General features: G+C 35.2%; 1 protein-coding gene across 1 annotated transcript in view; it reads right to left on the bottom strand.

Annotated features, from left to right (window-relative positions):
* Positions 1-24,110, bottom strand: part of PRKN (parkin RBR E3 ubiquitin protein ligase) — a 1,801,990-nt gene that overhangs the window by 1,169,075 nt on the left and 608,805 nt on the right. The window contains exon 4 of the mRNA XM_020986759.2: positions 6,616-6,734. Coding sequence (XP_020842418.1) covers positions 6,616-6,734 — 119 coding nt within the window. The remainder of the gene's footprint in view (positions 1-6,615; positions 6,735-24,110) is intronic.

The following is a 24,110-nucleotide window of genomic DNA, read 5'->3' as shown; positions in this document are numbered from 1 at the left end:
TGTTTATACATTATGATTATAAAAGAATCTTTGGTAGATGTAACCACAGTAATAACTGTGTGCAAAGGAAGGGAAAGGAAACAAGCATTTATTAAGCACCTACTAAGTATCAGATGCTGTGATAAGTATCTTACAAAAATCCCATTTGATCCTCACAAGAACCCACAGGGGTAGGTGCTGTTATTATCTACATCTGAGGAAACAGAGGCAAATAAAGGTCAAATGACTTGCCTGGGGTCACACAGCTCTTAATTCTCTGAGGCCACTTTGTAACTCAGTTCTTCCTGACTCCAGATCCACTGCTCTATCCACTATACCACCTAGCATATTAGTCATCTAATAAGGATCTTATTAGCAACATAGAACAAAGAATAAAAGAGACATGTGTACACCAAAGGTACTGGATACCATGAGCACCACTACTACAGGAAGAGGTCCAGTACCCATAAATGGACAGTGGAAGCTTCCAGTTAATCAAGTTTGTGGATGACATTATGTTAACTGTGTTAAAATGTCATAGGTCCACTTCAATGCGATTCATGAACACATAAGAGATTGGGCACATAATCAGGGCAGGAAAAAAAACACATGAATTGAGAGGTGTTTTCATCTAGACAGTAAATGACATGTAGTTGAATGAACAATTGTATGAATTGGTATGTTAGTCAATCTATTTTGAATAAGCAGTAGAGATGAGCAGTGAGTGAGCATGGAATTAAAGAGGAAGAAGACAGCAGGCTGGATTTAATAGTTTCCCAAAGGATTACGAGCTGCTCCCAAGCATAAAAACCCATCTTTTTAATAAGAGTATTCTCCCAGTGATGTTATATGGCTGCAAAACAGAGACAACTATTTCCAAAGAATTTTGTGGTGCATTGGTAATGAGAGAATGTTAAAAGGCCTAGAGAAAAGTTCCCCAATATATGAAGATATGCAAATCTTGTATGGAGGATTTATAAAAGGATATGGATAGCATTGAGCAGAAAGTAAAAAGAAAAAAAGAGTGAGTTGCAAATTTCATTGGTCAAGGGAGCATCTGCATTAATGAGGTCACAAATCCACTGATGTATGGAAGTAAATAATATCTATTTCACCAAGTTGCCAGGCAAATCAAATTAAATAACATGCATGTAAGAGGGTGGCCCTTTTGGATATGGATAATTTCGATGGTGAAAAGAGGTAAAAACAAGGACACTTGTAAGAAAGTTGTGAGAGAGGAGTCCCTCAAAGAAAAGGTAGTTTATTAAGGATAAATAGGATCCAACAGTAGTTTCCCAGAATCTGATTTGCATATGATGGCTTGAGGAACTAGAAGACAACAGCTAGAAAACTCAATCTTGGAACTGTTTGGTGGCCATGGAACACAAATGTATGAGTGGCTTGGGTGGAACACCCAGTGGAGAAGCAGCCCAAACTGTCAGTGAATTTCCTAATGGAAGCAAAGGCTATGGAGCGCACCTCCCCCAGTGCACAGATGACGTGCCCCTGGGACGTTATTCCTAGGAATAGTGGCAAGTGATTAATAATATACAGATTTGGAAAACCCAGCCCTAGAAGAAGCTACTGTCATTCATTCATTAAAAAAAAAAGATACTTTTTGTCATTATTTGCAAGCCTTGTGTTTCTACTTTGGTTTTCCAAATTGATCAGTTCCACTGAGTCAACAATCATCCCTTACCTAGCCTCCCTTTCTCACTCTGTATTGGTATAACAGACCATTAAACTTTCATATCTTACCTTGAATTACTTATTTTCGTCTTACTTTACCTCACAAACCACAAATAAGCTCCCTGAAGGTAGGAACTATGTCTTATTTGGCTCTGTATCTATCCCTCTGTGGTACTTACCATAATGCCTTACACAGAACAGACACTGAACGTTTATCGGTTGAATGAATGAATAATGAATGGAAGACAGACTGTTGAAAGCATCAGGGCAGCCTATGGTTGTTAAGGAAACACAGCTATGTTCTGCTAATAAAGAAATTGAAATCCCCACCTTCACTTCAATTATCATCATGCTGTAACAAAGTTAAGCAGCCTAGATGAACATACGAAATTCTTCAAACAACCACATACAGCAGTAAGCAGAAGATAAATCAGCTATGAGGGAAGTCTTGGAAACTTTGAAGTAAGGGTCTTATCTAAACATTCCTCTAATATTTTCCTTACTTACGACATTTTTTGAATCAAGTAAATGCATCACATATTCCCATCCCTATACACTTCTCTTACTTTGAGATGATTAAGGACAGTAGAAATACGCTGGTTGAAATTCTCACGCAGTTAAGCAAGAAACAGGGAAACAAAGGATTTATAAGCTTCATAATGTTTGCATGATTTACATAAGTCTTTTGTGTTGACTTAACTTAGGAGATGCTACTGTTTTTCCAAAAACATATTTCCATTCCTTTTTTTGTTGAATGTCTGTAGTGAGGGGAAATAACTACTTACAGAAATTTCTGAAAGCGAATAATACTGTTCCTCCCCAAACACTGCCATGTCTCCCTCCCTCCTAATATCTGAATAATGCAAAACAAAATGAGTCAAAATGAAGAAAGCAATATTCACACATTCTCAGAGTTCTGGTGCCTTATTAAAATCATAGAATCATAAGGAACCTCAGAAAATTTCTACCCCAGTTCTTTATTTACAGATAAAGAGATTAAGAGCACTGAAAATAAAAATTCTTTGGCCAAGGTAATATCAATAATAAACAGAAGAAGCATGATCTGAACTCTGGTACAAATGTAGCCTTTTTTCCACAATGTCACAATGCCTACTTTCACATATGAAGAAACTATTGCATAATGCTATAATGTTTAAGGTCACCATAAAGGAAGGTATGGTAGTCTATTTTTTTTTTAAATTTCCCTTTTGCAACAATATTAAAACCTTCACTGCGATTGTAAATGTGTTCATTCTCATGATATCCACAGTGCAGCCTATATACATATATATTATACATATAAAATAGTTTTATATAATATAAATATATATACAAACATTATTACATCCCATAATAATGTTATATAAACAATTTTTTTAAATTATTATTATCTTTGTTGGAGAGGAGAGGGAAATGTCCTTTTGCATTACGGATGTCCTTTTCAGATTACATTTTTTTAGAAGTCTGTATATGAACTTTGCTGTTTACCACTTTGCATTATTTAGCACAGATTTTGGTCAGAAAGGTGCACTTCCAGAACGCTGAATTATAAAAAGAAGACTGAGCCTCAGATGTTGCTCTGGACTAGGCCTGAGTTACATCAGTCTGTCAGTAGCATTGGTTCAATTGTGGAACAAAGTTACTCATGAGTCATTCAACTGTTCAAAAAAAAAAAAGATTGATTTAGTCATAGCAGTAGAACAATATTCCACAAAGATAGGGCTTGAGAAAAGATACCTCAAATTGATTCAGCTAAACAAAGCTCTCTTGCCTATGGCAACCATATTTATATAACAGCCAAGTTTGTGAGAGCACCTCTAGTTACTCAAGTTCCTTATGCTGCATTGTACACAAGCAATTAGGATGATATCAACAGGCTGATCTTATCCCTCTGAGCCAACCAAGTCTTCAGAAATGTCTTAATATCTTTTACGGAAAACTGGCTTCACCTGCATGAGGAATAAATATTATTTCACCCACAGATGAGATGTGGAGTGAAAAGAGGATAGCTTGAAAAAGATGGGTAAGTCATGAAGTCAAGAAGACAAGTCAATAAACATTAATTAAGGTTCTACTATATACCAGGCTTTGTACTAAGCTCTAGAGATACAAAGAAAGGCAAGAACAGTGCCTCAACCCAAGGAATTCATATCTTAATGGGGGAGACAACACATAGATATATACAGGGAAATTGGTGGTAATATCAGAAGGCACTATTGTTATTGGAACCAAGAAAGGTATCTTTTTAGAAAGCGACTTTGAGTTGAGTCCTGAAGAAATCCAGGCAAGCCAGAAGACAGAGATTAAGACAGAGAACATTCTAGGCATGGCAGACAGGTAATGAAAAGCACAGTCAGGAAAAAAAAATGGCAACCATGTCCTAAACTGAAACCACACTATATGCTCGTTCCGGGTCAAGTTTATATAGTTCAGTGAAGAGTACACACAATCTTCTGGAAACCATAGTCCAAAAAGAACATAGGGTAGGTGATGCAGAAATACCCTCCTCTCTCTCTCTCTCTCTCTCTCTCTCTCTCTCTCTCTCTCTCTCTCTCTCTCTCTGTTTCTTCCTCTCTACATACATAACACACAGACACAAGTATACATGTATGTGCATATATACATACACATACGTATGTATATACATGTGTGTATATACATATATCATCAGATAACAATATTAATAACTGGCACTTTGCCATTTCTTATGTACCAGTGATATTCAACATAAATTTATTTTTCTCAGAGTTAACTGTCACATAAACATGATTGATTCCCATTGGAGTATTTTTAAATGATCTCTAAATATAGAAAAAAAATCCACAAGTAAAGAAAATCTATCACCAAAAGCCAATGAAATTTATAAAGCATTTAGTAACTATGCAGTACAGTGGATAGAACATTGGGCCTGTAGTCAGAAAGACCTGAGTTCAAATTCAGCCTCAAACACTTACTAGCTGCGAGACCAAGGGCAATTAATTTAACTTCTTGCTCAATTATAAAATAGGTATAATAATAGTTGTTATTAGGATGAAATTAGATAATGTTGCTAAAGTGCTTTGCACTCCTTAAAGTGCTATATAAATGCTAGCTATAATAATAATAATTATTATTATTATCATTATCATTATTATTATCATTATTATTGTTATTATTATTGTCATAGCTTACCTACCTGATTTATGCAGAAGAGAAGAATTCATGACCAAACAGGAGATAGAGAACATTATGAAATGCAAAATGGATAATTTTGATCACATTAAATTGAGAAGTTTTTGCACAAACAAAGACAATGCAACCAAGATTAGAAGAAAAGTACAAAATTGGGAAAGAATTTTTACAACCAGTGTCTCTGATAAGGGCCTCATTCCTAAAACATATAGAGAATTAAGTCAAATTTATAAGAATATAAGTCATTCCCCAATTGATAGATGGTCAAAGTACAAGAATAGGTACTTCTCAGATGAAGAAATTAAAGCCATCTATAGTGATATGAAAAAATGTTCTAAATCACTATTGATTAGAGAAATGCAAATCAAAACAAGTCTAAGGTACCACATCACACCTATCAGATTGGCCAACATGACAAAACAGGAAATGATAAATGTTGGAGAAGATGTGGGAAAATTAGAAAAATAATGCATTGTTGGTGGAGTTCTGAAATGATCCATCCATTTTGGAGAGCAATTTGGAACTATACCCAAAGGGCTATAAAAATGTGCATACCCTTTGACCCAGCAATAACATTTGTAGGGCTGTATCCCAAAGAGGTCATAAATATGGAGAAAGAACTCACATATACAAAAATATTTACACCAGCTCTTTTTGCAGTGGCAAAGAATTGGAAGTTGAAAGGATGTCTATCAACCGGGGAATGCCTGAACAAGTTGTGGTATATGAATGTAATGGAATACTACTGTGCTATAAGAAATAATGAGCAGGTGAACTTTAGAAAAATCTGGAAAGATTTGTATGGACTGATGCTGATTGAAGTGAGCAGAACCAGGAGAATGTTGTACACAGTAACAGCCACCTTGTGCAATGACTAATGTTGATAGACTTAGCCCTTCTCAGCAGTGCAAAGATCTAAGACATCGCCAAAGGTCTCATGAGGGAAAATGCTATCCACATCCAAAGAAAGAACAATGGAGTTTGAATGCAGATTGAAGCATACTATTTGCTATTTTTTTCTTCTGTTTTGTTTTGTTTTCTCTTTCTTGTGGTTCCTTTATTAGTTCTAATTCTTCCTTACAACATCACTAACGTGAAAATATGTTTAATGGGAGTGTATACGTATAGCCTATATCAGATTGTATGCTGTCTTGGGGAGGGAGGGAAAGAAAAATTTAAAACGCAAAAGCTTATGGAAGTGATTGTTGATAAATCAAAATAAATTAATAAAAAAATGTTCATCTTCTTTATTGTTCTACTAAATTTACTACCTATAGACCCTCACTGTGCTGTACCTAGTCCAGCCAGTTTGGGTCAACTTAACTAGTCATCTTTCTCATTCACTCTCCCATGTCATCACAGGTAGGATCTTAACTAGGTTTTCCACTATTAGGCTACCTTTTCTTCTGGAAAGAAACATATTCTTCTCCAAACTATATTCTCATATGTCCAATTCATTACCCATAAACATTTAAGTAGGAAAAACAATACTTACATATGTTTTTGATACCACTGTGTCTACAAGAATGAAAAAGATGTATCTAATTGCACTTATTATAGTTTTAAATGAAAGAGTTATTTCCAAAAGGTGAAACTGTCTGTTTCAAGTAAAACTTTAAGGAGAGCTGAATATACTCAAGAGACTTTTCTTTGGCTGTCAGTGACATATGATAAAGTGATAAACAAACGAAAAAACAATAATAACAAAAAAAACCCTGTGGGAAAATGCATTGTTCTTTTCTAGACAGTATCTTCTTCGGCACTGCCTTTCCTTACCTGGTCCAAGGTCAGTGTTGCCTGTTTACAGGTGCTACATCGTGCCCTGAGTTTTCCTGGCTGAATATCTTGACAGGCTCCTTTGCAGAAAACATAGAAGCTGTTGTAAGTGGGTGTACCTGTTGGGAAGAAATCAGAGAAAACACCTAATCCCTACTGAATTCAAATTAAGATGAGAGACTTCTTTTAAAAAGTTTGACAGAAGCAAATTGCAAAGTCAATTCCTAAGGTATGACTGAGAACATACATTAGATAGATATCTCAATAAGGAAACAGCAATGTAATGTAGAAAATCAAGTTTTATGCATAAAAGGGTAAAACCCGTGTCTCCTTTATGGCACCATGCATATGACTTACCCAGTAAAACTCGTATTACATAAAACTAGTAAATTGTAAAGCTAGTCATGACAACTGGCCAAGTACATTTCAAGAAACTGGAATTACATACATTGCCTCTTACTGATGTTTTAGACTAGGGTGGGAAAATCTGACACTGTAGGTTAAGCATCCCATAACTCTTGATATCTATTCGATGGCACTGTTCTCAGTTTTGATTGGTCCATACTTTTCCTCCTAAAATCTGACCTTTCACAAAAAGTGAACCCCATTTCTCAGAATACAAATGATTACACAATGCTGTTTTCCCTGAAAAATTTCTAGCTGTATGACCACAGACCTCAACATAAAGTGATACAAGTCACTTATCCCATCTAGCTGGAGTGGCTAATAAAATGAATAAACAAGGTATATTTCTACAGCCTTCTCTACATAAAAAAAAATCCTACAAAATTATAGTTTATCTCTAGAAGAGAAATTGAAGATAGAGGTAGAAATGTACAAGCACAGTAAGTCATTTCTATCTTAGATGATATCATAGAAAGTAGAGAGAGTGGAGAATCATGTTTGTAATGACAAAGGAATTATCCAGATAAGGTTGCACCCTTTTCTATGTCTCTTCTATGATGGACTTGAGTTTACCAGGTATACTATTACATATAATATACTTTCTTGATGCAAAAAAAAGAGAGTAGCCATTTAGAAATTTAGGATGATGAGATAACAGGATTTGAGAGTTCCTTAAGAGAATGGAACGCAATATTATACGTATGCACACATGCATATACATACATGTGCACATACATATACATACATAGAGTGTGGTAGGAACAATATTCTAAGGCCCTACCCGACATCGACAAGGCTGCTTTTTCTTTAACAGGAATTAAAACTGTACTTGAAACATAACCCAAAGGATTAAGACTCAAACCAGTGACAGCTTCCAGTGGCTACTGTAGAAAGAGTCGGCAGCTCCTTCCCTAACCTTCTCACCAATCAGAGAAGCTGCGAACAGCAAAGTCAATCCTGTGTCCTCACTAATACCTTTACCTGTTAAGTAAATTTCTGGTTAACCATTAGATGGTCTATGTATATTTCAGTTCTAAGACGGAAGCATCATATTTGCCTGAATCAGGCCCAGCCTACAACATTTCCCCCTACTCCAAACTCAGAAACACACATAAAAAAGAAAGAAAAACATGCTATTTTTAGCTGTACTGTATACTTCAAGCATCTGAATATTCAATACACCCAGGTTTGCTTGTCTCAATTTTCAGAATGGATCAACAGATTTCTTAGTTACATGGAAGATACTTTCTCTTGCTTGATTCCTACCTCCATAAGTCAAGCCAACAAGCAAAGAGAAAGTGTCATCCATTCATACTGTAGAAATTTCAGCAACATTCCTCTTTGTAATTTTCCAAAGACAAAATCTGCAACAGTCAAGCTGTCATCAGGTCAGACAAATGGCAATGTTTTTAATGAGGATGCTTCTATGAGACTAAAATGGGGAGGAAGAGCCCTGGTCACTAAAGCACCAACAGATAAAGCAAAATTTTCTATTTTCATAACCTTCTGCAAAGATTAAGCAGGAAAAAAGGAAAGAAAGGAAATTCTTTCTTTTTTTAAAAATTTTTTTTTTAGGCAATTGAGGTTAAGTGACTTGCCCAGGGTCACACAGCTAGTAAGTGTCAAGTGTTTGGTCTGAGGCTGGATTTGAACTCAGGTACTCCTGACTTCAGGGCCAGTGCTCTATCCTCTGCACCACCTCGCTGCCCCAGGAAATTCTTTCAAAAGAGGACTGACCGGCTCCAGAGACACTAACATTATTGATAGAACCTTTTTAGAGCATTTTACAACATTAAAAGAAGCATCTCTGAAATTGCAGGGACCCAAATGGCACTTTACTCTGCCAAAGGGATGCAGCAATGTCTGCAATATTGTTTCCACTAATGATATACCTAGACAAGATGTGAAAGTTTAGGAAACTCTTGCATTTCAACAGATTATAGCTTCCTACTAAAGTCCTTGAGAAAGTTATTCAGGAATTACCAAGTGCCAATGTATGTGCCCTGGAAGCATACAAGATGACATACAATCTATTATAGATTGCTTTCCAGAGTGAGTGCCAAGTTGGAGATTAAGAGTCAGTCTGAGAAAGATCAAGGTCAGGCCATTACTGGCTACTGTAAATTTCAAACTTATTAGCTTGAAATAGCTAGCTACATGAACTTGATCATGAAAAGGAAAGATGGCAGAAGAAAGCAGAATAGGCAAAGATGCACTGAGGAACCCTCTAGGGCATGTCATTTTCAATACTATACCTTTACACTGAGTACACAAGTAAAGAAGAACAGACATGCAGGCTAGGATACCCTCATCTCCTATGAGAAGGTACAATGGTTATCTGACTTCTTGTGATGCCACAGTGTTTCAGGCAAACAGAAGTTATACCTATCTCTCAGAAGCTTGTATGGAAAAGCCAAAAGTAATATGAAGTAGCTAAGTAATATGGCAAATGAAGCTATGTACGAAAATGCCAAAAGTAATATGAAGTAGTTCAGTACATTATGTGAATCTTGTCAGTATTTTAAATAGTTATCCCTTCCACATTGCGACTTTCCCCATTGTGGTTTCAATATATCGCAGGTTGGCATAAGAAATTAAATTGGGGGTTGGGGGGTGGGAGGGGCCGAGCCAAGATGGCAGAGTAAAAGCAGTGACTTGCTTGAGGTCTCCTCCAAATATCTGCAAAAAATGGCTCTAAACAAATTCTAGAACAGCAGAACTCACAAAAGGACAGAGTGAAATAAATTTGCAGCCCAAGACAACCTGGATGGTTGATTCGAAAGGTCTATTGGGCACAGATGGGAGAGGAGCACAGTTGAGTGTGTGCCACACAGGCAAAGAATAGGCCTCAGGGAACCTGGAGAAGTCTTCAGGGGATTGAAGTGTGGAGAGCTGTGGCAGTTTCCAGACTTCTCAACCCACAAACACCAAAGACAACTTAGAAAATCAGTAGGAAATATCTGTCGAACCACAGTAAGAGACAAGCTTAGTTTGGCCCCAGTCCTTGCGTAGCCCTGGGGTGGTAGATGCTTTGGAAGCTCTTGGCCCACAGACTGAGGTGGAATCGAGTGGCTGATCAGAGGGGGATTTCAGGGATCTCTTTGCTGGCACTGAGGCAGGATTCTCTTGCTTTACCCATGCTTCAATCAGGGTCGCAATTCCAGGTGGTGGTCCTGGGGTGAGGAGGAGAGCTGGAGTGGTGAAGCTTTTGGTGGCGGTACAAAGTGAATCCTCCTCACAGTTCCAAGACAGAAAAGAGTTCTTGTGGCCACTCATAAACCAGAGCACAGGCTAAGAAAGGAGTAATCACCTCGATTTTGATCATACCACCTTGGAAGAACTGAAAATTTACAGGTATCTCAGAAAAGAGCAGCACAAAACCCACAAAGTTTGGGACAGTACGTTCTCCATACTGGAAGCAGATGCTTAACTTAACAAATAGTTTAAAACTCAAATGACTGGCTGGGATCATGAGTAAACAGTGCAAAAAGAGTTAGTCCATAGAATCTTACTTTGGTGACAAAGAAGATTAAAACATACAATGGGAAGAAGAAAGCAAAGTCAAAGCTCCCACATCCAAAGCCTCCAAGGAAAATATGAATCAGTCCCAGGTTATGGAAGAGCTCAAAAAGGATTTTGAGAAGCAAGTAGGAGAGGTAGAGGAAAAACTGGGAAGAGAAATGAGAGTGATGCAAGAAAATCACGAAAAACAAGTCAACAGCTTGCTAAAGGAGACCAAAAAAAAATACTGAAGAAAATAACACCTTAAAAATAGACTAAGCCAAATGGCAAAAGAGGTCCAAAAAGGCAATGAGAAGAAGAATGCCTTAATAGGCAGAATTGGCCAAATGGAAAGGGAAATCTAAAAGCTCACTGAAGAAAATACTTCCTTAAAAATTAGAATGGAGCAAATAGAAACTAGTGACTTTATGAGAAATCAAGACACTGTAAAACAAAATCAAAACAATGAAAAAACAGAACACAATGTGAAATATCTCATTAGAAAAACAACTGATCCAGAAAACAGATCCAGGAGAGAAACTTTAAATATTGTTGGACTACCTGAAAGCCATGATCAAAAAGATAGCCTAGACATCATCTTTCAAGAAATTATCAAGGAAAACTGATATTCTAGAACCAGAGGGTAAAATAGAAATGGAAGAATCCACCAATCACCTCCTGAAAGAGATCACCAAAGGAAAATTCCAAGGAATATTATAGCCAAATTCCAGAGCTCTCAGGTCAAGGAGAAAATATTGTAAGCAGCCAAAAAGAAACAATTCAAGTATTGTAGAAACAAAATCAGGATAACATAAGATGTAGCAGCTTCTACATAAAGTGACCAGAAAGCTTGGAATATAATATTCTGGAGGGCAAAGGAGATAGGATCACAACCAAGAATTACCCACCCCACAAAACTGAATATAATCGTTCAGGTGGGAGAAATGGATATTCAGTGAAACAGAGGACTTTCAAGCATTCTTGATGAAAAGACCAGAGCTGAATAGAAAATTTGACTTTCAAATACAAGACTCAAGAGAAGGTTAATCAGAAAGAGAAATCATAAGAGACTTATTAAAGTTGAACTATTTACCTTCCTACATGGAAAGATGATATTTGTAACTCATGAGACCTTTGTCAGTATTAGGACAGTTGGAGGGAAAAAATATATGTATGGACAGATAAACAGATACAAAGATAGATACAAAGATAGATAAATAGACAGATAGATAGATAGATAGATAGATAGATAGATAGATAGAACAGAGTAAATTGAAGATGAAGGGGTTATATCTAAAAAATAAAATTAAGGGGTGAGAGAGGATTATACCAGGAAAAGAGAAAGGGAGAGGTAGAATGGGGTAAATTATCTCACCTAAAATAGGCAACAAAACGCTTTTACAGTGGAGGGAAGTGAAGGAACGTGAGAGGGAATGAGTGAATCTTATTCTCATTGGATTTGGCTTAAGGAGAGAATAACATACACATTCAATTGGATATGGAAATCTATCTTACCCTACAGGAAAACAGAGGAGAAGGGCACAAGAGAGCAGGAAGGATGATAGAAAGGAGGGCAGCCTGGGAGGGGGGGTAATCAGAAGCAAACACTTCTGAAGAGGAACATAGTCAAAAGAGAGAATAGAATAAACAGGTGGTGGGATAGAATGAAGGGAAATATAATTAGTTTTTCACAATATGACTACTATGGAAGTGTTTTGCATGACTATACATGAATGACCTGTATTGAGTTCCTTGCCTTCTCAATAAGGGTGGGTGGGGAGGGAAGAAGGGAGAGAATTTGGAACCCAAAGTTTTAAAAACAAATGTTAAAAAATATTTTTACATGCAACTGGGAAATAAGATATACAGGCAATGGGGTATAGAAATCTATCCTGCCCTACAGGAAAATAGAAAGGGAAGGGGACAGGAGAAGAGGGATGGGGTGATAGAAGGGAGGGCAGATTAGGGGAAGGGATATTCAAAATGCACACCATCTTGGAGTGGAGGGACAGGCAAGATGGAGAGAAAATTTGGAACTTAAAATCTTGTGTAAATGAATGTTGAAAACTAAAAATAAATATTTAAATAAGAAAAAAAGGAAATAAGCATTCAAAAACTTATATGCTTGCTATTATCTGCAAGACTTCATATTAAATTTCATTATTTTAGATATTTTCTTGAATGAAAATAACATTTAATGAAACAAGTTACAAGTGGGAAGATGGGTAGTAATAATCAAATATAAAATTAAAGAAAAAATAAATTAAATGGGAATTTGGGGGTAGTGCAATTGGAATTGCAAATTGCAATTGGAGTGCAAATGGAAACTGCAGATGACACATGAAGACCTGCAGATGACATGCAAAAAAAGTTTATCAGAAATGCACAAAATATATGTATAGTATTGCATAATATCAATATATTTTCTCTTTTAATACTTCATGCTTCTTCTCTGGTATGAAGGGAGGGCCAAAAAATTTCACACAAATTTTCCAGACCATCTCTAAATCCCATGACGTGGAAGAGATAACTGTACTTTTCTCCTCTTTGGTGCTCTTAAGCTCTTTTATTTGTCTAATTATCAATACTCAGTATTAGCACTTCATTATAATATTATTGAGCTACAAGTAAGAAATTCAATTAATCTATTAATCTAGTTGCCCTAAAAAATAAATCAGATAGTCTGGTAGGTTACGTGATTTAAATTATTGTTTAAAGCTTGCTCCACAACAGATTGAAATGATGACTCACATACACTTACACTTAATGAAATTTGTCTCTGAAAAGTACAGAAAAACCACATTTTGATGGATTGTTTTAAATTTTCAATATATTATCTGAGCATCCCAAAGATGTTTTTCTCAGAGGGGAGGAAAACATGAGTGAGAGGGGAAAACACTATCAGTATGCAAAAGAAAACTGGGGGAAAAGACAAGCTAATTCACAGTAAGTACTTCACACCACTGAATGACAGTGAAAGAAAAGATTAATCCTGACAATTTACCAACAAGTAAAATTACTGTAAAGTAAAGATATAGAGTCAAAAGTTTTCACAGCAACCTATGTCCACTGGGCTGCCAAATCCTGTGGAGTTTAGCTAGACAATTTCATGTCTCCAACAAGTTAAAAAGTAGACAATACTTTACTTGCTTCAGAAGGACTAAGACCTTGCCACACAGCAAGCTGTCTGCAAATGATTATCTGCTATGACTACAACCTTCACTGAATCATTAGCAACCTATACCTGATCTTGCCCTCTATGAAATTAATCCTCAATTTCAGAGAGGAGTTACCAATTTTATGGATATTTCTACATAATTATGTTTTATCAAGCAGTGAAAACTGTTGATTTTTCATTGCTGTTGCTACTTCAGTTTTTTTCTGTTACTTATTTTGAAAGCATTAGCAAAACCTCCTCCTCTGGCAAGAAAAACCTAGAGAGTGTGGAGGATCTGAAACACCAAGTTAGAAATAAATTACTAGGCTTAAAGCCAAAATTCATGAAGTCAGACTTTTCTTTTTCCAGTACAAAGCTATAGATAGTCAAATAAGTCAACTAGGTAATCTTTTTGATAAATCCAACAAAGTCATAAGTGTCAGGAGGTTAGAATCCCCATGATAAAACTAATTTTTTAATGGAAGTTGTTGCTATTTGTTTTCAGAAAACAGAAATTGAAAAATTTCCCACTGATTTATTGTTGTAAGCACTCTCTCCACTGATGCAGATAGCACCTCTTCCACCTTTGTAGATGATCTGCATGAGTTGCTATAGCCAAAAAATAATAAATAAATCATGTAGGGACAAATTTTCAGGGTTCATATAGACCCTTTTGGATTTGTCAATGATGATCCTCAGAAAATAGGTAAATAATCTATCCCAAGTCCATGCTTTCAAGCTTGGTACAAGCTAAGAGAGAAATAGCACTTAAGTACAACCTTCAAGAACATATAACCAGCTTCATGAACCAATGAGGCACTTCTGTGGAGGAATATTACTACTGCTATTACTGTTAGAATATATACAATAGTATAGTCTATATGTAAAAATTAGACTAAAATATATATAATCTGTACATTTTATTCACAATTTCACAGTTATGAAAAAATTCATGTTATATATAAATTACATTTGAGTAACTTTGCATGCCAGTACTTATTTTTAAGATGAAGAAACTGACTTTACAAATAAATATTTGTGCTACTTAAAAATAAGGAAATTCATATATTCAGGATCATAATACTAGAAAGTGATGGGGGAAGGCCTAGAAGGTAGATTTTCTAACTTCAAATCTGCCATATTGTTCTACAATGAAAACAAAGTAGCTTAATATGTTTCTTTTTCAGTCTTAACCACAAGAAATCATTGAACCAAGATTATTACCTCAAGTGTAATAATCTATTCAACTTAACCACATGAAGATCTCTACTACTGTGTCTGGAATCCTTAGCTTCTTTCAAATTTCCTTCAAGGCCCAACTCCAGTGCCCACTCCTATGGGAAATCCTTCCTGATGCACCCTATTTTTAGAGGCCCTTTAAATCAAGTACATTTCTTTCATAGGTAAACATGTTCTGTCTTCTGCCTTTCACCAAGCAAAATGGAAGCTCATTAAGGGAGTATTTTCCATTTTGTATTTGTATACCCAGTATTTAACAAAGTGTTTTGCACACAGTAGTCACTCAATGAATAATTGTTGACTTGAACTGAAAAAACTCTTCCTTCATATGTCCTTATATTCAGTTTTACCTTTACATGCTTACCCTTATAATGCTTTAATCTGCAAATCACCTCACATCCTTTAAGAAGCAGGTGAAATAAAAATCTTATGCACTGCACAATCAACATCACATTGCTTGCCGTCTCAATGGGTGGGGGAGCAGGAAGAAGGAAGGAGAGAATTTGGAACTTAAAATTTTAAGAAATAAATGTTAAAAAAATTTTACATGTAGTTTGGGAAATAACAAAAGAAATACATACATACATATATATATTTTTGAAATCTTATACATATGTGTATGTTTGCTCGTGTACATGTACATTTCATATGCATGTGTGTGCATAAACCCATAAGTATAAATATTCAAGGATTTTCTGATTTCAGTAAGAAGCAAGGCATAAAAATGAAGGAATGAAACATCACTTAAACACTTAACTTTGCCAAGCATTGTGTTAATGACTAGGGCAGGGGATTTTTACCCTGAATCTGTGTGAACTATTTTTCAAAAAATATTTTGATATTGTATTTCAATATAATTGGTTTTCTTTGTAATAGAAGGTATTTTATTCTAATTTAAAAACATGATTTGGAGAAGAGACCCATATGCTTCATCTGCCTACCAAAGAATAAAAATAAAAAAAGGTTAAGAATTCCTGGCCTAGAACATAAAAAAGGTAAAAAAAAAACACAAAATTTAAGCCTATAATAGATTATATTAAGCTACTGATGAGCACTTCTTCCCCTAGGAAGGTCAGACAAGAGAAAACAGGTATGAATTGTAGGAAGAAGGAACCAATTGGTGAAAGAAAAAAAAAAAGAACTATCACAATAAACATTGCTAAGGACTGGAATGGGACATTGAAGAAGGTAGAACAATTTATGAGGTAGCTTATATTTTCACATCTGGGATGATTTAAAATTGGGTCTGCCTGGATGCTCCTGCAAAAGCATCTTTCAGTTTGATATTTCAAGTCACTTAATTGGACTATTTTCCACTCTAGGTGGGAATTGTCATATTGTTGATACATAAAGGTGCTTAATACATGCTTGTTAAGTGACTGGATGAAAATCATACTTTAGGGAAGCATGCCTTCTTTACTGTCAAAATCAAAGGATGGAGCTAGGAAATTTAACTTGCTAAAACTTTTTATTAGAATGTTTGGACTAGAATGTTTTATTAAGAAAATGTTTTAAGTTAGTATCTCCATAGATAACAGTACCATTAATTCCTTTTGAAGAATTAATTTGACTTACATGTACATTTTTAAACAGCTCCAAAAGACAAAGGATTTAAGCAACACTTCTCGTTTCATAATATTTTAAAATGTGTATCAAAAAAAGTACTTCAACTCTAATTTTCATTGCTTAATTATCACACCTATCATACCTATATATTAGGTATATGATAATTGAGTGATAAAATTTACAAAGCTGAAGTGACTTCCATTATACATATTTAACAATATTAAGAAACAAGTGAGCCTTGTTTTGATGGATAGATACATTCCAGGAAAGACAAATATTGCTTTCCCACTTATTTCAATGAAATAGTTAAAGGTATAATAGGCAAGACTTGAACAATTTTTCTAGGCTGAAATTCCTTTTATCAAATGTATTGATAATAAAAGACAACCATACATACATACCAATGCATGTACATGCAGACAGTGATTTACACTCCTATGGAATAGCAATAATACATCTTAATATGGATTGGAATAACCTCCAGTTACTAAGTAGTAAATGTTTGTGAAAAGCATATATACTCTAAGCAAAATAGCATAATTATTATAGTTAGAAAAAAGTGGAATATTAGAAAAACAGTGAAAACGCAGATAATATAAGCTCAGTTGTTATAGCTTTTGTTGCCATTAAGCTCATTTTTAACTGGTCCTAATTTTTAATTAAGAATAAGAAAAAAGTGCTCTGGTCAGAGAAGATAATAAGCATTTTTTTAAGAGATTATCAACATTACTTAGAAAGTGAACTTTTAGTAAACTAGAGGGGTATGAAGCCAGAGTTTGAGAAATGAGTATGAGGTGTCCTGAGACCGGGAGGCAACAAATACTGACAGTTTTCCCCAGGATTTTGGCAGTGAAAGGGAAGAGAGAGATTGAATCACAATTTGAGGAGATGAATATGCTTGTAGGGAATAAGGAAGAAGTGTAGGTAGAAAAGGAGAAAGTGAGGATAAGTGAGAAAGATGGGAATTTCCATTGATTCAATTGAGGGCTAAAATCTCTCAACAGATGTGATAGATAAGATGGAGTTAATGTGTCAAGCAAATACAAAGAAGAAATGGAAAAAAAGAGGATTCAGATGAGGAAACTGGGGCAAACAGGATTAAGAGTCTTGCTCAGAGACACACAGCTAGTAAGTGTCTGAGGCCAGATTTGAACTCAGGAAAATGAGTCCTCCCATCTCTAGGCCCAGGCCTCTAACCACAGCACCACCTAGCTGCCCCAGCCATGGGCAAATCCACTAACCACTTCATGTTCTAGACAACTCTCTAAGACTATGAGTTGTAAAAATAGTGTTGGTTTACATTAGTGGAAGGACTTTGGCAGACCATTAGTCATTCATTAAATGCAGACTTTTATACTTGGTATCCTTTACTGACTTCCACAAACAGGTGTGATGTGTGACTATGAAAGAATATAACTAATTTGCTTTTTAAAGCAAACACACCAGAACTCATGCATCCAAATGAAAGTTTAGGTGAATCATCATGGTTGGCTATTCACTTAGTCTTATGATGTGTCATTCATTTACTCCTCAGTGATAACCAATCTTTGTCCTCAGAGGACGGATTTAATTTTCACAAGTAGCTCTAATAATTTGGAATCAATTCAGGTGAATAAGATGGGGATCCAAGCAGGGTAATAATATTTCCTGTACTTTTTTTAAAGCATGGCTGTATAGAAATGAAATAAAATTAATTATCTTGAATGACTTATAAGCTGACGCTGAAGGCAATTCCAAATGTATTCTGAACATGTTTTGATCAATGGTACCATCATTACTGTATGTGTATGATATCCCAAATGACTGTTTTGAAGGGGACACCATTCATTTAGATGCATAAGCTTGGATATTTTCCTTTGTTGAAAATGACTGCCATTTTTTTATGCAGCAATTTCATCTTGTACAGAAAAGTAGCCACAAAGAAAAAAAATGCTCTTGCTCCTATTTTAGTAATCAGATGTTATCCAATGACAAAAGAGGCAAGTTTTCAGAGACCCTGACCTGTTATAATTTCATTTGGACGTTTAAGGTTGGTTTATTCTTTTAAAATTTTCCAATATGATTCTTCAACTTACTTGGCCAATTACTTTTTACCTCCACTTGCCATACCGTCAACATCATCCTCACCCCTAACTTAACACCTCCTCTCTATTACTTGGATGATGCCCTCTGGAGTATTCAACTTCATCTTCCATCCTTTCCCCAAGTGCTTCCTATGCTTTCTGCCAACCATAAGCAGTGTCACCAGCATGAGCTGGAACTGCTCCTCCTCCCCCTGAGCACAATTTCCTTTCTTTTCACTAACTCCCAAAATCCATTCCCTTCCTCCTATTTTGTCCTCAGTAGGAGTTTCTAGTTCTTCAAAAGTTTTCTAGTCTTCAAATCCTTAATCCCACTTCTAACTTTTCTTCCTGTCCTGTTTGTTTTTCTACATTAAAGTATTCTGCTTAACAGGTCAGCATAAAAACATACTTATTTATATTAAAATTTCCTCTTTTGGGTAAGGCAGTGGCAGGTCCAAAGCACTGGTCCACTGAACGTACACTCCACAGTTGGCCATTTCAATGATACTCCTAATAGCATACTAGATCATATGTACCCTTTACCCACTATTCCACTTGTGTTACTAATCCCCAACCATGTTTAACTCAGTAGTACAATTTCTCCAATCACACTCCAGGCTTACAAAGGCTTACTGAAGAAAGTCATAGAAATAAGGTTCTTAGTTCATCCTTGGCAGAATCACTAATCAGTTCTCCATAGTAGCTGGCCCATAGTTTTTCTGCTCTGAAATCCCAAACTTGAACCCCATCAAGGCTCTGCAATGGATCTCATCTTCAATTTTCAACATGAAGAAATAAGATCTCTTTAAGTTCCTTTTTTCAAAAAATATTTTTATTTATTTCATTAAATATTTCCAATTATGTGTACATTTTTTAATGCTATTTATTAAATTTTGAGTTCCAAATTCTCTCCCTTCTTCCCACCCTTTCCCATTCTTTGATAAGACAAGCAATTCGATATTAATTATACAAATGAAGTCATGCAAAACATATTCCCATATTAGCATGTCACAAAAGAAAATATGTGCAAAAATAAAATAAGGAAAATAAAGAAAGCTTTTTTTTAAAAGTATACTTCTATCTGTACTCAAATTTCTTCAGTTCTCCCTCTGGAGGAGGATAGCATTTTTCATCAAGGGTACTTTGGAATTGTCTTGATCAAAGTAACTAAGTCTTTCACATTTGATCATCATTAAAATATTGCTGTTAGTGTACATGGTGTCCTTGCTCCATTCATTTCATTTTGCATCCATTCACAAAAGTCTTCCCAGATTGTTGTTGTTGTTGTTTTAAACCACATGGCTATTCATTTCTTATTGAACAATAGTATTCCATTACAATCATATAACATGATTTGTTCAACCATTCCTAAACTGACAGGTATCCTATCAATTTCCAGTTCTTTGCCAACACAAAAAGAGCAGCTATAAATATTTTGGGAAGCTTGGCGGCACAGTGGAGAGAATGCCAGGCCTGGATTCAAGAAGTCTCATTCTTCTGAGTTCAAATCTGGCCTCAGACAATTACCTGGGCAACAACCTCAGACAATGACCCTGGGTAAATCACTTAACTCTGGTTGCCTCACTTTCCTCATTTGTAAAATGAGTTGGAGAAGAAAATGGCAAATCACTTCAGTATCTTTGCCAAGAAAACTCCAAATGGGGTCATGAAGGCACAGACATTACTGAAATGACTGAATAATAACAAATATGTTTGTACAAATGGATCCTTTTCCATTTCTTTGATCTCTCTGGTTCATAGACTTGGTAACAGTATTGCTTGGTCAAAGAGTATGCACAGTTTTATAGCCCTTTGGGCACAGTTCCAAAACATTCTCCAGAAGGGATGGACTAGTTCACGACTCTACCAACAGTTCATTAATATCCCAATTTTTCTATATCCTCTCCAGCATTTGTCACTTTCATTTTCTGACACGTTAGCCAATCTCATAGGTGTGAAGTGGTATCTCACAGTTGTTTAATTTGTATTTCTCTAATCAATAGGGATTTAGAGAATTTTGTCTTATAACTATTGATACCTTTGAATTATTCTTCTGAAAACTGCCTGTTCATACCTTTTGACCACGTATCAACTAGGAAATGACTCTCTTCTTTATAAATTTGGCTCAATTCCCTATATATTTGAGAAATGAGACTTTTATCAGAGAAATTTCTTGTAATTTTTCCCTGGTTTCTCTTTTCCATCTAATTTTGGCTGCATTAGTTTTGTTTGTGCAAAAGCTTTTTAATATCATGTAATTAAAATTACCCATTTTACATCATGTGATCATCTCTATCTCTTGCTTGATCATAAACTCTTCCCTTATCCATAGACCTGACAGTTACATTTTTGCATGCTCCTCTAATTTACTGATATCACCCTTATTGTTTAAATATTCTTCACCTCATTTCTTCCAAAATGCTTTTCAGTTTCCCCAGCAATTTTTGTCAAATGATGAGTTCTTACCCCCAAAGCTTGGATCTTTGACTCAGATGAGACATTTTTCTAGTCCAAGACAACATAGAAGGTAGGTAAGAGAGATCTATAACACATTGGTGACCTGAAGGCCAGCAATGGGACCAGGTGATGGTGACATAAGCAGCAGAAGCTTCCAGAGCTCTTAAGTCAGAGACAGTAAAGAGACCTAGCAACTGGTTAGAAAGAGACTTACAGGGGACCCCTGTGCTAGCACTGAACACAGGACGAGATGCTGTTTGGAAGCTCCACTGCCTTTCGAGTCATAGCTCAAAGGTGAAAAGGAGCACTTTCAGTCAAGAGGGAGCAGGAGCCCTTAGGGGAATTGATAACTTTTAATCATGAGGGATCAGGGACCCTGAGGAGGATTATCAATTTCACTCTCAAGGGAGCAGAGACCCTTATATGGTAAGGACTAGAGTGCTGGCCAGGACAGCAGTGACTATCTCTCCCCATATCACTACTTTGGAAGCACTGAAAACTCCCAATTTTCCAGAACTCGTTCTGAAAACAGCAATGCAAAAATGCCTGAAGCTTGAGACAGTCTCCCTCCATACCAAGAACAGAGCCCAACTTTAACAAAGTTCAAAATCAATAAACAGAGTGGGAAAAAACGAGCAAACAACAAAAAGGAACCTGACCATGAAAAGCTACTATGGTGACAGGGTAGATCCTATGGTGACAGGGAAGATCAAGAAAGAAACTCAGAAGAAGATAATACAGTCAAAATAGCTACAGGCCAAATTTCAAAGAAAAAATGTCATTTGGAAACGAGCTCAATAAGAATCCCTGGAATAGCTAAAAGGAGATTTTAAAAATATATTAAGAATAGTAGCAAGAAAGAAATTTATATAACTTTATTATATATTTTAAAACAATAGCAAGCTGTACATAACAGATTTGCAGTTTCATGTGCAATCATCTTTTTTTATTATATTATGTTACAGAATTGCGTGTTTTATTCCATGAATTAAAAACAAACAAAAAAAGGAATGGTAACAGAAAAATTAGGTAAAATAATGAAGGCAAAGGAAGGTTTAAAAAATAGAATATAGACCAATTTCTTAAAGAATATCAGTGCAAAAATTTTAAATAAAATATTAGCAAGGAGATTACAGCAATGTATCACAAAGATCATATGCTATGACCAGATGAGATTTATACCAGGAAGGCAGGGCTGGTTCAGTATTAGGAAAACTATCACCATAACTGATTATATCAATAACAAAAACAACAAAATTCATAACATTATCAATAAATGGAAAAAAAAGCCTTTTGGTAAAATAAACATCCATTCCTATTAAAAACACTAAAGTACATAGGAATCACTGGGGCCTTTCTTAAAATGATAAGTAATATCTATTTAAAACCAAGAACAAGTATTATTTGTAATGGGTAGAAACATGAAGCATTCCCAATAAGGTCAGCAGTGAAGCAAGGATTTCTATTATCACCACTATTTTAAATAATTGTACTAGAAATGCTAGCTACAGCAAGACAAGAAAAAGAAGTTGAAGGAATAAAAATACACAATAAGGAATCAGTTATCACTCTTTGCAGATGATATGATGGTATAATAAGAGAACACTAGAGAATCAACTAAAAATCAATTCAACTAACAACTTCACCAAAGTTGCAAGATATAAAATAAAGCCACATAAATCATCAGCTTTTCTATATATATCAAAAAACCTAGCAGCAAGAGATAAAAAGAGAAATTCCATATAAAATAATTGCAGACAATATAAAATATTTAGGAGTCTACCTGTATAGACATCAAAGATTATATGAACATAATTACAAAATACCTTTCACACAAATAAAGACAGATCTAAACAATTGGAGAAATATTAATTGCTCATGGGCAGACTTTGCCAATATAATAAAAATGACAATTCTAAATTAGTTAGCTTGTTTATTTATTTAGTGCCATACCAATAAAATTACCAAAGAATTATTTTATAGAGGTAGAAAAAAATAACAAAGTTCATCCAAAATAACAAAATCTACAGAATATTAAGGGAATCAATGAATGAATCAATGAAAATAATGTGAATGAAAATGGTCTAATAGTTACAGATTTCAAAGAAGTAGTCATCAAAACAATATGGCATTGTCTAAGAAAAAGAGTAGTGGATCAGTGGAACAGATTGGGTATACGATACATAATAGCAAATAACCATATTAATTTAATGTTTGATAAACTTAAAGATCCAAGTTCATCATTAGACAAAAATTGCTGAGAAAACTAGAAAGCAGTTTGGAAGAAATGATGCATAGCCTAACATCTCACATTTTATATGAAGATAAGGTCAAAATGGATGAATGAGTTAGACAATAAGGGTGATAAAATTAATTAGAGGAGCATGCAAAAATATAACTGTCAGATTTATGGATAGGAAAGACTTTATGATCAAGCAAGAGACAGAGATGATCATAGGATGTAAAATGGATAATTTTGATTACATGATATTAAAATTTTGTACAGACAAAACTAATGTGGCCAAAATTAGAAGGAAGCAAGAAACTAGGGAAAGACTTACAAGAAGTTTCTCTGATAAAGGCCTCCTTTCTCATACATACATACATACATACATACATACATACATACATATATATATATATATATATATACATATATATATATATATATATAGGGGACTCAGCCAAATTTATGAAAAGAGTCATTTCCTAGTTGATATGTGGTTGAAGGACATGAACAGGTAGTTTTCAGAAGAAGAATTCAAAGTTATCAATAGTCATATGAAAAAATGCTCTAAATCACTACTGATCAGAGAAATACAAATTAAAACAATTCTGAGATACTACCTTATACCTATCAGATTGGCTAACATCAAAAAAGGAAAGTGACAAATGTTCCCATAGTTTCCTCATTTATAGAATGAGATAGTTGAACTGTATCACTGATGAGTTCCTTTCCATCTCTAAATCTGTGATTCAAAATCCAAAGTGTCAGAAGGAAAAGTAGAATTGAGGTGTTATCTGCCTTTAAGTCCAACCTTTTTCTACAATATCACTATATCCTATCAGGAAGTGAGTTCCCCCTTCCCTGAACTAACCTATGTTAT

Source organism: Phascolarctos cinereus, unplaced genomic scaffold (genome assembly GCF_003287225.1).
Source record: "Phascolarctos cinereus isolate Bilbo 61053 unplaced genomic scaffold, phaCin_HiC Scaffold_5;HRSCAF=322, whole genome shotgun sequence".
Taxonomy (NCBI): Eukaryota; Metazoa; Chordata; class Mammalia; order Diprotodontia; family Phascolarctidae; genus Phascolarctos; species Phascolarctos cinereus.
The sequence above is the reverse complement of the archived record's forward strand: the minus strand, read 5'-3'. Positions and strand labels throughout refer to the sequence as shown.